We start from the raw sequence: 15,326 nt of genomic DNA, 5'->3' as shown, positions 1-15,326 counted from the left end.
GCTGTATAGGCTGGCGGCCATGTTTGTGTACCCGTGGCGGCCATTTTTCATTGGTGCGGCATTAAAATCAAAGGCGGCCATTACTGTGGAGCCTTCTGGGTGCCTTTTTAGCTGTGGGAGCCCATCCTTATCCCCTTGTGCTGACTCTTTCCTTCCTGGACGCCGCACATGGAGTGCTTTGATCCTGGTGCTGCTAGTGACTGCCTGAAGAGGTTGTGAGTCTGGTGGGGCTCTCTTCCTCTCTGTTGCACCATCGTGGGGTGTGCTGTGCTGCACCATCGTGGGGTGTGCTGTGCTGCACCATCGTGGGGTGTGCTGTGCTGCACCATCGTGGGGTGTGCTGTGCTGCACCATCGTGGGGTGTGCGGTTTCTGGTGACCAGGTGGTGTTACCAGCGCAGTGGGGGATGTCCCTTTTTTTTATTTATTTATTTTTTTTTTGGTACAGTTACTCCTCATGGAGTCGTTGGAGCACATTTCCCCACCTGACCCCCTCTCAGAGCCTGCGGGGCACTCTGGGTCCCAACCATCCATTGATGCACTGACAGCGGTCCTAGATTCCTTTGTGTCCCGGGTGGATGTGGCTTTTGGACAGTGGATTTAGGACAGGGAAGTAAAAAGCGCCCCCCCCCCCCCTTCCCCTGTCTCCTCAGATCCTGAATCTGATCTGGCCGTCAGATGGGGCCCGCCCTGAGGGCCACGTGTCCTGAGTTCTCAAATAGTGCGGATGATTCCTCCACTCCTGTAGCGGCGCACAAAAAGGCGCTGGTGAACGCACGGATTGTCTGAGCGTGAGACTATAAAAATTTGGGGGAGGCACTGGTTCCCTTTGGCGCTCACAAGCTGTCTAGAATGGCAAGGTGTTTCCATTTCCTGCCTATTTTTGACAGATTTGTCGCAAATGAGTGGGAACGCCCAAAACGTCCCTTTGTGGTCCCTAAGCGATTCACAAGGCGGTACCCTTTTGAAGAGTCCCTCCTTAAGAAGTAGAATTTTTTCCATTAGTGGTGAATCCCCCGGTTTTCAGGTTGAGTAAGGCTGGCCATACACTATACAATTTTCTTATTCAATTTCCTTTAGATTTACCTTAAACTATGTAGTGCAAGGGCCTGCCTGACTGCATACAAATTGAAAGTGTTTAGGTTTGACCCTATATTACATGGTTTTGGTAAATCTAAAGGAAAGTTGAACAAGAAAATTGTATAGTGTATGGCCAGCCTAAGGCAACCATGAGAATCACTGGTTTTAAGGATCCGGCTGACAGAAATGTAGAGGCTGTGGCCGGCTCGGCACTCAGACCGGTCTTCACCATTGCCCTGGTGTCACAAACTCTGACCGAGTGGGTTAAGCTTTTACGCCATGACCTGTAGGGTGATCAGCTCCCCCCTGCCTTTGTGAAGCTGGGGGACCAGGTGGTTCAGGGGCTGCAGTTTATCTGTAATGCCTCTATGGATACGGCTCCCCTGCTTTGTATACTGTCTGTTTAGGCAGTGGTCCTTGGACGTGTTTTGTGGCTCAAATGTTGGTCTGCGGACCGGATCTCTAGAAAAGCCTTAACTGATCTTCCTTTTCAAGGCGATCACCTGTTTGGAGCGACCCTGGATGACATCATTAAGAGTCTCACAGGGGGTAAGAGCACCTTTCTTCTGCAGGCTAGTAAGGGTAAGGAACCTTGTCGTAGACTTGGCCCGTCTTTCTCGGCTAATGGGAAGTTTTTTCCGTCCCTCAGGGTCGGCTGACAATGGGTTCAAAGGATCCAAGCGAACTTTGTCTGGCAAGTCTATGGCAGGTTTCTCCAGACACGCAGACAAGGTTCCTCTTACATGAAGGTGTGCCTCACCCGTGCCTGGGGCGGGGGATGCCTTCCCTGGTTTACGGACCCGTGGACTTCCTTGGTGCTAGACAAATGGGTCCATGAAGTAATACGGTTTGGCTACTAGATTGAGTTTCATTCTTACTCTCCAGAGAGGTTCTTTCCTACCAATGTGCATCTGTCCCTGGACCGTTTGAAAGCCCTCTTCGGTGTGGTGCAAGACCGGGTTCTTCAAGGGGTAATTGTTCCGGTTCCAACTCCGGAACGTTTTCAGGGGTTTTATTCACTCCTTTTATTTTTCACTTTTATTCACGGTCCTGAAGAAAGAAGGCAAGGTGCGTCCAGTTCTGGATCTTAAGGCTCTGAATTGCTTTGTGCAGGTACAGAAGTTCAGAATGGAGTCTGTTCACATGGTGGTGGCATCCTTACATCAGGGGGTTTTCCTTGCCTCTATAGACCTCAAGGACGCTTACTTACACATTCCAAAATGTGTCCGTCACCCACGCTTCCTCCGCTTTGCTGTGGGAGAAGAGCATTATCAGTTTGTGGCGTTACCCTTTGGGCTCGCCTCGGGTCTTCACAGAGGTGTTAGCTCCGGTGCTGGGGTTGTTACGTCAGCGAGGAATTGCAGTGCTGGGCTACCTGGATGACCTTCTCTTGCGAAGCAGTGTCTCCTACTGCTCTGATGGACAACGTTTGGACATCACTATACAGACTGAGGGAGTTTGGCTGGCTTCTGAATTTTCAGAAGTCTATTCTGGTTCTTTCCACAAAACTGGACTATCTGGGTCTGACTGGTCTCGGCTCTAGCCAGAGTGTTCCTTCCTCTGGACAAACTCCAAAAGTTGCATGCTGCAATTCATCTCTTGCTGTCCAGCAGGTAGTTGTCACTCCGGACTTGCATGAGGATGCTATGGCTAATGGTTTCTACCTTTTTTTGAGGCAGTCTCATTTTTGCACAGTTCCATACGAGGTCCCTGCAAAGACCGATCTTGACCAAATGGGAAAAATGCAGAAGTCTCTGAACATTCAAATCCGGCTGAGCCTGGTCACCGCAGATACCAGTCTGTCAGGGTGGGGAGGTATCCTGGGTGACAACTCTGCTCAGGGAGTTTGGTCACTGGAAGAGTCCAGACTCCCGATCAATGTCCTGGAACTCTGAGCGATCAGGCTGTGCCTGAATCACTGGGCGGATCACCTTCAGGGGTGTCCGGTGCAAATCCAATCGGACAATGCCACGGCCGTGGCTTATGTCAATCACAAGGGTGGAACAAGGAGTGTTGTGGCAGCTCTGGAGGTAGTGGGCATTCTTCGGTGGACAGAGTTTTTTGTTCTGGTCCCCACCGACATACACATTCCAGGGGTTGAAAATTGGCAGCCAGATTATCTCAGTTGGCAGGTGTTGGATCAAGGTGAGTGGTCCCTTCATCCAGAGGGGTTTCATTAGCTTGTGTCTCTAGTGGGGCATCCCCGAGGTGGATTTGTTGGAGTCTCGGCTCAACAGGAAGATGTACAGGTTTGTGGCATGGTCACGGGATCCGCTAGTGGACGCCAGAGACGCGCTGATGGACTAGTGGGGTCAGTATCGTTTGAGCTACGCCTTCCCTTCTCAAGCTTCTGCCCAGACTTTGGCGCAGGATCAAGGCAGAAGGATTTCCGGTCATTCTAGTTGCCCCAGATTGGCCTCACCGATCTTGGTACGCCAACCTGGTGCAGCTGGTCGCCAATGCCCCTTGGAGTCTACCTCTCGGGGTGCATCTGCTGTCCCAAGGGCCAATCTTCCATCCTGCTTTACAGTTACTGGCTTTGACGGCTTGACTGTTGAAAGCCAGGTGCTGAAGGATAGAGTTTTGCCTGGGTCGGTGATTCCCACACTGAAGGCTAGGAAGATCTATCATAGTATGTGGAAATCGTACATTTCGTGGTGTGAGTCGATTGGGTGTTCACCCTCACTCTTTCTGTGGCTGTGGTCTTGACCTTCCTTCACCGGGGGGTTACATAGTTGTGAGGTTGAAAAAAAGACATCAGTCCATCCAGTTCAACCTATGGGGTGTGTGTGTGTCTGTGTGTAGTACATTGTATACCCCTGTGCTCCCTGCTGATGCAACTGCTTGTGGAAGCGAATTCCACATCCTTACTGCTCTGACAGTGAAGAACCCCTTGCGTATTTTAAGGTTAAACCGTATTTCCTCTAGTCTTAGTGAGTGGCCACGTGTCGTGTATTCCCTTTCTCTAAAAAGTTTGTTCTTTATGCTAGGGTCCTCACCAGTACAGTATTTGTACATTGATATCATATCCCCCCTCGAGCATCTCTCTCCAGAGAAAAGAAGTTCAATGCTTGTAGTCTTTCCTCATAGCCGATGCCCTCCATTTCCCTAATTATTTTTGTTGCCCTTTTTTTGGACAGCATACTCTAGATGTGGCCGGACCAGAGTCTTGTAGAGTGGGAGAATAATCTCTTTATTTCTGGAGTGAATCCCCTTTTTTATACAACCCAGTATTCTGTTGGCTTTGCTTGCGGCGGCTTGGCATTGCATGCCACTGCCAAGCCTGTTGTCTACCAGTACCCCCAAGTCCTTTTCCATCCTAGACTCACCCAGAGGTTCCCCCCCTAGTGAGTAGCTTGCTTTCTGGTTTCTGGCCCCCAAGTGCATTACTTTACATTTTTCAACATTAAACCTCATCTGCCATGTAGTTGCCCATCCCATTATTTTGTTCAGGTCCGTTTGTAAGATTTCCACGTCCTGCATAGAAGATTTTGGCATGCTTAGTTTAGTATCACCTGCAAATACCGAGATTGTTCTAGATATCCCCTCCTCTAGATCATTTATTATCATTTATTATTATAATCATTATTATTATTATACAGGATTTATATAGCGCTAACAGTTTGCGCATTTATGAATAAATTAAACAGGATTGGTCCCAGGACAGAACCTTGGGGGACCCCACTTTCCACACCCGCCCAATCCGAGTACTCCCCATTTATCACCACCCTCTGGACTCTCCCCTGGAGCCAGTTCTCTGTCCAGGTACTCACCCTATGGTCCATACCTACATTCCTTAGTTTGGACAGGAAGCATTTGTGGGGAACAGTGTCAAAGGCCTTTGCAAAGTCCTGATACACCACATCCACAGGCTTACCTTTATCTAGGTGGCAGCTCACTTCATCGTAGAAGGTTAATAGATTGGTTTGGCAAGAACGGTTTTTCATGAATCCATGCTGATTACTACTAATACCGATTTCATTACTTGTATATGGTCCCTTTACATCCCCTCCCAAATCTTGCTGACTACTGATGTTAGTCTGACTGGCCTATAGTTACCCGGGATATATCTCAGCCCTTTTTTAAATATTGGTACCACGTTGGCTTTTTTCCAATCAGCTGGCACCATACCCGTCTGTAGACTATACTTAAGATCAGGAATAATGGTATGGCAATCACCTGGCTGAGCTCTTTAAGAACCCTTGGGTGCAAGCCATCCGGTCCCGGTGATTTATTTATGTTAAGTTTTTCTAGTTTAGTTCTAAGTCTATCTTCTGTTAGCCATGGTGGTACTTCCTGAGGTGGATTATTTAGTTTAGCCTTACAAGCTGGGTAAGTGTAGCCCCCCAATTATTTTGTGAAGACTGAAGAGAAGAAATTATTTAACACTTCCGCCTTTTCTCTGTCCTCTGTGGCCATATTTCCCTTGTCTTTTATGTTGGGGTGTATTCCCGCTGTGTTCCTCAGTTCGAGTGCCACATCCCAAAAGAAATTGAAGGACAATTTGTTTAGATCCCCTAGGGGTGGGACTTTTTAGGTCACTCAAGGTATAGAAGACTTATAGTCAAATGGTACAAAATTTTATTAATGCATATATTAGAAAAAGGGAGACAAAACAATATACAAAATTGCAGTAAAAAATGGCAGAAACTCTATAATGGAGTGTAACGATACAACTCAACCAACTGCCCCAGTGTAAATCCGACGTTTCAAGGTGATAGACCTCTTCCTCAGGGATTAGGCTGGAGGGTGGTTGGTTCTGTGGATGTTAAAGATGTCTGTAAAAAAAACTATACTTTTTGGCTGTTCTTGTGACATGTTCTTTTGCCATTTTTTACTGCAATTTTGTATATTGTTTTGTCTCCCTTTTTCTAATATATGCATTAATAAAGTTTTGTACCATTTGACTATAAGTCTTCTATACCTTGAGTGACCTAAAAAGTCCCACCCCTAGGGGATCTAAACAAATTGTCCTTCATTGTCGTCTTTTATGGGGCCAATGTGTTCTGGCCTCGCTTTTTTACTGTTTATATACTTAAAGAATTTTTTGGGGTTCTTTTTACTCTTCCGCTATGTCTCGTGTTCTATTTTAGCCGCCTTGATTTCGTCTTTACATATCTTATTACACTCTTTGTAATGCTTGAATGCTGCCAATGACCCCTCAGTCTTGTATTTTTTGAAGGCCTTGGTTGAGCAGAAATTGGCCTGGAGTATCTTTAAGGATCAGGTGTCGGCCTTGGTAGTCTTCAAAGACCCCTGGCCACTCACTCCCTGGTGCGTACTTTTATTCAGGGGGTTCGACATTTGACTCAACTAGTGTGATCCCCACTACCGCCTTGGGATCTCAACTTGGTGTATTCAGCTCTTCAAAAGTCTCCATTTGTGAACATTCAGGAGATTCCCCTGCTTTTGCTGTCTCAGGTGGCCTTTTTGGTGGCTATCACAACTGCAAGCAGTGTGTCGGATTTGGCGGCGTGGTATTGTCTTTCCCCTTATTTGGTGATCCATAAGGATAAGGTGGTTCTTCGCCCCCTGTCCGTCGTTCCTTCCAAAAGTTGTCTCTGATTTCCATCTGAATGAGGACATTGAGTTGCCTTCCCTGTGTCCCAGGCCGAAACTTCCTAAGGAAATTGCGTTGCATCCCCTGGATGTGGTTGGGGCTATTCGGGTGTACCTGGTATCTACAAAGTCACTCACTATTTCTAGATGGATCAGACAGACGGTGACTATTCGAATAATGGTCAGGGTCCTCCTTTCCCTGTAAAGGCGCACTCTATGTGGGCGCTTAGTGCTTCTTGGGCCTTCAGTCATCAGGCGTCAGTAATTCAGGTGTTCAAGGCGGCTACTTGGTCGTCGGTGCACGCTTTCACTAAATGTTATAAAGTGAATATGTTGGTATCTGCGGATGTCTCTTGGCCACAAGGTTTTGCAGTCTGATGTCTAGAGGGCTGGTTCACTCTTTGGGGGTGTAATGTCTTTCAGGTGGGCTCCAGTTTTGGTTGAGCTGTTACCTGGTTGGCTACGGTTTAGCCTTAGGGAATTTTTTCTTGTTGTTCCCACTCCTCATGTTTGACACTGCTTTGCAATGGTCATTAAGATCAGGAGCTGTGTCCCTCAATGAACAAAAGAGTAAATGGGATTTTTGACGTACTGTAAAGTTTAATTTCTCTCATGTTCATTGACACACACCCCCCTCTATGGAGTTGTATTGCTTCTGACAATGCTTGTAACAAAACTGAGTACCTATAGCATAGAGGGGGAGTATACCTCCTGGAACTGCCCATAGACGTAGTTCAGTTTTTTTTTCTGCCTAGTGTCCTACTCCTGTAGAGGGGGCAGTATACAGTTCTATTCAACCCCCACTGAAATTGATTGTTTTGGCCAGATTGACATTGATTTTGGTCATTCAGTCATCCTGCTTACAATTAAATCAGAGGCACATGTAGGTCAGACAAATATAACAACATTTGTAATAACGACAAATGTCTTTTCTGTGCTCACATCATTATCAGTTTTATTCAACCCCCAAGTGACATTCAATCTTAGTACTTAGTAGAACATCCTTTTACAGTTATAACCGCTTTTAAACGTGAAGCATAGCTTGACACAAGTGTCTTGCAGCGATCTACGGGTATCTTCGCCCATTTGTCATGGGCAAAAGCCTCCAGTTCAGTCACATTCTTAGGCTTGTGCACTGCAACTGCTTTCTTTAAGTCCCACCAGAGGTTATCAATTGGATTTAAGTCTGGTGACTAATGGCCACTCCAAAATGTTCCAGCCTTTAATCTGCAACCATGCTCTAGTGGACTTGGAGGTATGCTTGGGATCATTGTCCTATTGAAAGGTCCAACGTCTCCCAAGCCTCAGGTTTGTGACGGACTGCATCACATTGTCATCCAATATCTCCTGGTACTGAAGAGAATTCATGGTACCTTGCACACGCTGAAGCTTCCCTGTACCTGCAGAAGCAAAACAGCCCCAAAACATGATTGACCCCCCGCCATGCTTCACAGTAGGCAAGGTGTTCTTTTCTTCATAGGCCTTGTTCTTCCTCCTCCAAACATAGCGTTGATCCATGGGCTCAAACAGTTCTAATTTTGTTTCATCAGTCCACAGAACACTATCCCAAAACTTCTGTGGTTTGTCCACATGACTTTTGGCATACTGCAGTCGACTCTTATTCTTTGGAGACAGCAAGGGGGTGCGCCTGGGAGTTCTGGCATGGAGGCCTTCATTACGCAGTGTGCGCCATATTGTCTGAGCAGAAACTTCAGTACCCACATCTGACAAATCTTTTCTCAGTTCCTCAGCAGTCACACGGGGACTTTTCTCCACTCGATGCTTCAGGTAGCACACAGCAGTCGAAGTCAGCATCTTCTTTCTGCCACGACCAGGTAGCGTTTCAACAGTGCCCTTTGCCTTGAATTTGTGAATGATGCTTCCTATGGGGTCTCTTGGTACTTGGTATGTTAAACATCTTTGCAATCTTCTTATAGCCATTGCCCTTCCTGTGAAGAGTAATCACCTCTTCTCTTGTCTTCCTGGACCATTCTCTTGACTTCACCATGTTTGTAAACACACCAGTAAATGTCTAGAAGGAGCGGAGTATGTCATTTTAAAGCTGCCTAATTGGTGCTTATTAGGCTTTATTGCTGCTCCCTGACATCCACAGGTGTTTTCAATACCTGATTGAAAACACTTCAATGAACCTCTGTTCTTCAGAGTGGTAGTCTTTAAGGGGTTGAATAATTGTCAATGAAGAATTCACAAAAGAAACATTTACTACTGTATTACAAAACCAATTGATGTCATTTTAGTTGCATATGGTTCTTTAAGAAGTCCTTGTAGGATTTCATTCTGAATACAATTACAAATGTACACTAATTTCCCTAAAACCCTTTACAGCATTGGGGGGGGGGGGGGGTTGAATAATTTTGAATACAACTGTAACCCAGTGGTCAAGAAGATCCAGAGCTGTGTATGTCAATGAAGATCAGAGAGGAGGATTTTATGGTAAGTCAAAAATCCCATTTTTTTTTTTCTCCTGTTTTTTCCTGTGAGATCTACAATCAACTCCCAGACTGGGCAACAGCTGCATATCTAGATCCAGTGGTCTCCCCAGTCTGGCCGGCGAGCGCACGCAGACCAGAGTTTCGCGCTGGGTCGGCCTCGAAATAGCCCAACTGGACGGGGGGATGGCCTGCGAGTTAACCGCCTCATGAGGTCGCAGTGTTCCTCCTGGCCAACAGCCTCCCCAATTCGGTGGTGATGAGGTTCTGTCTAGAGTGGTGCCCTGGTATGGTGAATAGCTGCCCTCCCCTCTCCCCCTGGATGTGGTTTGGGGTGGACGCAGACCCCTCTCTGGGACCATCCGATCTGCGGGTTCCCTTTCTTTGCTTTGAGGTACACCTTTGAAGAGTTGATTCTCAAAAAGTGGACTGTCCCACCAGTGGTGGACCCCCCTGTCTCCATGTTGAACAAATCAACCATGATTCCTGTAGAGGAATCTCTGGCTTTTAATGATTTGGCTGACAGGAAGGCGGAGTCCGTGACCCGCAATATGTTCACTATTGCTGGTTTGGTGCAGAGGCCAGTCCTGGCCATTGCCCTGGTGTCAAACAGTAACTGAGTGGGCTAAGCTTTTGCGCCGTGACCTGGAGGGGGAACAGCCCCCCCTTGCTTTTGCTGAGCTGGCAGATCGGTTTGTCCAGGGGCTGCAGTTTGTCTGCGATGCCTCTTTGGATGCGTCTCCCTTGTTTTCTAAGTGATCTGTTTTGGCAGTGGTGCTTAAGCGTGTATTGTGGCTTAAGTGTTTTTGTCTAGGGCCAGACTTCTAAAATAGCTCTGACTGATTTCCCTTTCAAGGCGATCACCTGTTTTGTGGCTACCCTGGATTACATGAAGAGTCTCACGGGGGGGGGGATGAGAGAGTGTCTTTCTTCCACAGTCTGGGAAGGGGAAAAATACCTTGTTGCAGACGCGGCCCTTCTTTCTCGGCACACACCACTTATTTGTCCCTCTGGTCCACTGGCAAGGGTTCAAAACCTTTTCAAGTCCACTTCGGGAGGTTCTAATTGGCCCTGGTCTGGCAAGCCAAGAGTGGGATTCTCTGGACCCGCGGACAAGGCTCCTTCAGCATGAAGGTTCACGCTCGCCCATACCGGGAGGGAGGGGAATGTCTTTTCTGGTTTTCGGGCCCGTCGACTTCCTTTTGTAAATGACAAATGGGTCCACAAAGTGATACTGTCTGGTTACAAGATAGTTTCATTCTTGCCCTCTGGAAAGGTTATTCTCTTTCAGTGTACGTTTGTCCCCGGACCAATTGCAAGACCTGTTCCTTCAGGGTGTGGATATCCCTGTTGCGGTATCGGAGCAATTTCAAGGTTTTTATTCAAATCTGTTCACAGTCCCAAAAAAGCAGGGAAAGGTACGTCCGATTCTGGACCTCAAGGCCCTTAACTGCTTTGCGTGGGTACAGAAATTCAGAATGGAGTCCATTTGCACGTTGGTGGCATCCCTACATCAGGGGGATTTTCTTGCCTCTATCGACATCAAGGATATGTGTTTTGGTATGAGTCTCGCGCTGTCTGGGGGAATTTTAGTGTACACTTCCTAGATGCTGCGTGTACCAGTACTGAAAGCCATACAGTGTAAAGTATACACTTGAGAGGGGGGGGGGGTACCGCGCCTCAGGGAAGTATCGTACCTGATCTCATAAATTGTTGGTGAACACAAACCAAATAAGTGTTCAATCGCTGTGATGATGCTCAACCACATCTATATGTTGACTACAAATATATATGTGCACTTCTAAAATAATAAATATATATAAAATGCATAAATATATATAAAATGCATAATAACCAGTGTTCAAGAAATTCCTTTTAAATAACATACAAATTGCACCAGTGTTTCTAGAGTTAATATAAATAAGGATACGAACACTCTTACAACCAAATTAATAAAAAAAACAAATTCATACAGGTGACAAAGTGCTCAGTGCTTAGATATACATGTAGGTGTATTGTTTTTCAATCTTCATATACAGTTCTTATAAAGTGCTTAAAGTGTCCAAAATAGGAAAAAACAAGGTGATGTATTTCTTCTACAAGGTGTTCACCCTCCTCCTAAACACCGTGTAAAACTGTGGGGTGCTTCTACTCACTAGTTCCCCCTCAGGGTGTGCTACTTGCTCACCTCAATGTATATGGTAATGCACCTTTTGGTATACATAAACTACTCCTCTCCTTCCTTATACTTTGATCAGGGATGGTGCTCAGTCTGTATTACATGGATCGAGGTACAGCGTTCTCCAAGTAACCAGCGGATCTCAAAATGAAAGGCTCACACAGTGCAATATTGCCATGATAAAACCACTTTATTTAAAATAAGTCAAATGCACTTACAGACAGAGGTTAAAAACTGCGCCTTTAGCTGCAAACAGGTGTTCGGGGTTCTCACTTCCGCATTCAAACGTCACTTCCGGTCAAACGGCCCTACGCGTTACGCCACTTCCGCTCATGTGGCTTCTTCAGGGGACATCAAGGATGCTTACCTGCACACCTGGGTCCCTGGTGTGGTGGCTTCACTCTACAACAGGGCAAATCCTTTCTCCTTTTGTGTTGGACAGTAGTCACCTCAGATGCTAGTCTGTGTGTATGGGGAGGTGTCCTGGGACTGAGCTTGGACGTCTTGGAACGTCAGATGTTCTGAATATGGAGAGCCGTGTCCTTCAGTGAACAAAAGAGAAAATAGGATTTTTTGTGGTTTACTGTAAATTCCATTTCTCGGAGTTCATTGACGGACACAGCACCCACTCCTCCTATAGAGTTTTGATACTAATGGCGCTGCTTGTTACTAAACTGAAGGCCTATAGCAGAGAGGGGCATGTTAACCACCTAGGACTGCCTATAGGTGTAGCCAAGTCCTTTTTTTTCTGCCTAGTGTCCTACTCCTGTAGGGGGCAATATAACCCTATGTTTCTGAATATGGAGAGCTGTCTGTCGATGGATTTTACGGCAAGTACAAAAATCCTATTTTTTAAATAAACTTTGCACTTGAAAAGCTGCTGTGCAAATACCATGTGACACAAAAAAGAAATTGGCAACGCCCACCAATTTATGCTCTTGGGTCTCTGCTATAAAATGGATGTAAACTCCCATAGATGAATTGTACCTGTAGGCAAGCCTATAATGAGGTTTACTTGTAGGTACGGTGTATAGCAAGTAGAGATTTACTGTATATGCGGCTGATGACGTCTTCGGCCCATGCGCTCTGAAGGAACGACTCATGCCGTTCCTTCGGAGCCCTCTGCCGGGTTAGGCGGCGTGGCTCCGGCAAGTCACACAGCTGGAGTCCGGACCCGGAAGGAAGACAGGTGAAGATGGATGCGGCCTCTAGCAGTGACTGCATTGGTGGAGGGCTTAGTTTACAGATAAGTTTCAGTATGCGATGCATACCAGCACATTATGCCTTTACTTTGCAGGTCAGAAAAAAATACCCCTGTGGTTTACTTCCTCTTTAAAAAATATTTAATGTTTGGGGGTTATAAATTTTCTAGCAAAAAAAATGGATGTTTACATGTAAACAAGTATCAGAAACACGAATTACATCAAATTATTGTAGGCTTCTTTCTGTATGCAGATTATAGCTCTGGTTCATTCAAACAGTTTTATGAACTTTGAATACCTGATTAACCCTATTCAGGTATAAGGAATTTTAATTCACTTTCAGCGTGGATACCACATATCTGTTGAACATTGGCATAAAAATACTTTTCCTTTATTGAATAGGTAAAGGCTAGAACCTCAGGTTTCTATTCCTGTGTCACAGGAACAGAGTGAAATTAACTTTTACGTTGGCACGGAAAGCAATGAACACATGAAGTATTAACCCTTTCATAACCTGTCCATAACTAAATAGTAAGTTTTAGCAGTATTTGAGCTTAGCTCTTGCACACTTTTTAATACCTTTTTTTTTTTTTTACTTTATTTTTTTTTTTCATTTTGAACCACTTCAGGACCGGAAGGATTTACCCCCTTAATGACCAGGTCATTTTTTGCTATTCTGCATTGCATTACTTTTAACACCTTTAAGGCCTGCCAACCGCATATTTACTGCAGCAGGCAGCATCTCCTTCACTAACCGACGTAGCCCGAAGATTGAGGCTCAAAAGCAAATTTGGGTAATGGCTGGGCATACCCGCAAATTTATTGATGTGCAGTTTTAAGAAGTGTTATATTTCTCCGCATTTGTACAGACACCTTTTACGTTTTTAACATTCTAGAATGTACAAAATTAAATTTCATTTTATTTCTTTCAGTCTTTTGTCCAAAATCCTTAGTGAATGTAAGGATGCAGATGAGATAGAGTTTTTGGTGGATGGTTCTTGGCGCCCAATAAAGGCAGAAAAAGAGAGGAGCTGCAGTCCAGTCTGTCCTGTTCTTGAAATAGGTATTTGCATGTTCCCTCCATTTTGTTTGGTGTTTTTTTTTATGCTCTTAATATTTTCTCTAGGAATGCAGCTTGTTTTTGAGTAATATCTAAAGAAGGTTACTAATTACCCTTCACTGTCTACCAGGGTCTCCTGAAATGACAGCAAAGATACCTCCTCCCAGCAGCACTGTGACAACTGAGAATGGGAAACCTGGCCCAGATGTTGTGGACCTCACAGTGGACAGTAGTTCGTCTTCATCATCGTCCTCTGAAGAAGAAGATGAAGAGGATGACGATGACCGCCCACCACATAAAAGACGCTGCTATGAAAAGGGGCTTCTATCGGCTTGTTGACCCTCTTCGCTTTCATATCATGATCTTGGACTTTCTAATTTCAGACAGGCATGGCTAATGAGCTGTGTTCCCTCTTCCTACCGAGACCTATATGCATCACTACTTTGGCAAAGTCCCTTCCACTGTTTAACTTAAGAAGCATAAAAGGTCATGATCAACTGGTAAATGAGTAAAAAGGCTCCCTGTTTTAATTTTGTTCAGTCATATTTTGTATTAAACTTTTTTTTTTCTTTTTAATTGTGTTTTGGAAGTGCATTCAGGAGACAAGTCACAGGGAGAAAACCATTCCATGCCTTGTAAACAACCACTCTTCTTACCTTCAAATGCATCTTTGAATTGTGTTTTGGGGGGTTATTTTTTTTTTCCCTTCTCTGCTGTTATGGGTTAAGGAAATACTGATGGCACGCTCTACTTTTGGCTCAATTCATTTAATAATTCATTTAAATAAAGGGCAAACATTTTGCTGTATATAGTTATTGATGTAGAAGGGTTTCTCTAAGAGAGCCATTATTGGGGGTTTGAAAAATGCAAGCATATTCTAGTTTTTCACTTCCCAAAATTGTGCAGTTTTAATATTTCCAGCTTAGTAATATGCAAACATTGGGCTGTATAGAATTTTATGAATGAATGCTGATGGGTTGAAGAGGAGATTGTACAGTGCTTTCAATCAAACTACCTCTCTGATGTTCAAGTTCTCTGTGCAAATTAGGGGAGATTTAATGCTGCTCTAGACCTTCTTACTCCCCATTTTTATCTTTTCATTTCTTGGTCAAAAGCTCTACATCTCCCTTTTACCCCTCTCCATTAAAATATTTTGATGCCCACTAAAATCCTATATTTTCTCCTGTGATGGGGGGGAAGTATGGCTTACAATAAACCTGCTAGTTAACTTGTAAAATGATGGTCTTAAGCACAGGCTGCACAAGATAATTGGTATTACCCTTATTTGCTTATAGGAAAAAAAACATTGTGTACCCCTCTGGAATTGGTTTTTAGTTCAAGTACTGACATTTTTTTTTGTCCCATCATCCCCTGTCCAATGAGAATACCTTCACTGGTCAACTGAGGCTCTTAGCAGTGGAATTACTAGTGGGCTGGGTTATGGGTCCAATGTCAAAAGGCAGGCCTTTAGTAACCTAGTGTAATTCATTTAAAAGCGGGCACAGATATGGTTTTCTGGCTAGCAAAAGCAGTAGTGTGCAGTTTGCGTTTTCTTGCTTCTAGGCTGGACATTTTAAAATGGCTAACAAGTCCTTGTTAAAGTAAACCTATCACAAACCTGGGCAATTCAAACTGCAGGAATGATGAAAATGTGCAAAGCAATGGTTACTTTCAGTGAAAGTACCTGTGAAGATATAGGCAGATAAACTTAACTGCTTTATTTGACTTATGCTGTTAAAGATATTGGCTTCAACACCTCCCAACTTCTGAGCCTTTCTGTTGATCAGTGAAGCCTCC

General features: G+C 44.9%; 1 protein-coding gene across 1 annotated transcript in view; it reads left to right on the top strand.

Annotated features, from left to right (window-relative positions):
• Positions 1-14,097, top strand: part of PIAS4 (protein inhibitor of activated STAT 4) — a 192,701-nt gene extending 178,604 nt beyond the window's left edge. Inside the window, exons 10-11 of the mRNA XM_082270879.1 lie at positions 13,402-13,532; positions 13,660-14,097. Coding sequence (XP_082127005.1) covers positions 13,402-13,532; positions 13,660-13,868 — 340 coding nt within the window. The 3' untranslated portion in view covers positions 13,869-14,097. The remainder of the gene's footprint in view (positions 1-13,401; positions 13,533-13,659) is intronic.
• The last annotated feature ends 1,229 nt before the right edge of the window (positions 14,098-15,326 follow it).

Source organism: Pelophylax lessonae (genome assembly GCF_965119305.1).
Source record: "Pelophylax lessonae genome assembly, chromosome: 1".
NCBI lineage: Eukaryota > Metazoa > Chordata > Amphibia > Anura > Ranidae > Pelophylax > Pelophylax lessonae.
The sequence above is the reverse complement of the archived record's forward strand: the minus strand, read 5'-3'. Positions and strand labels throughout refer to the sequence as shown.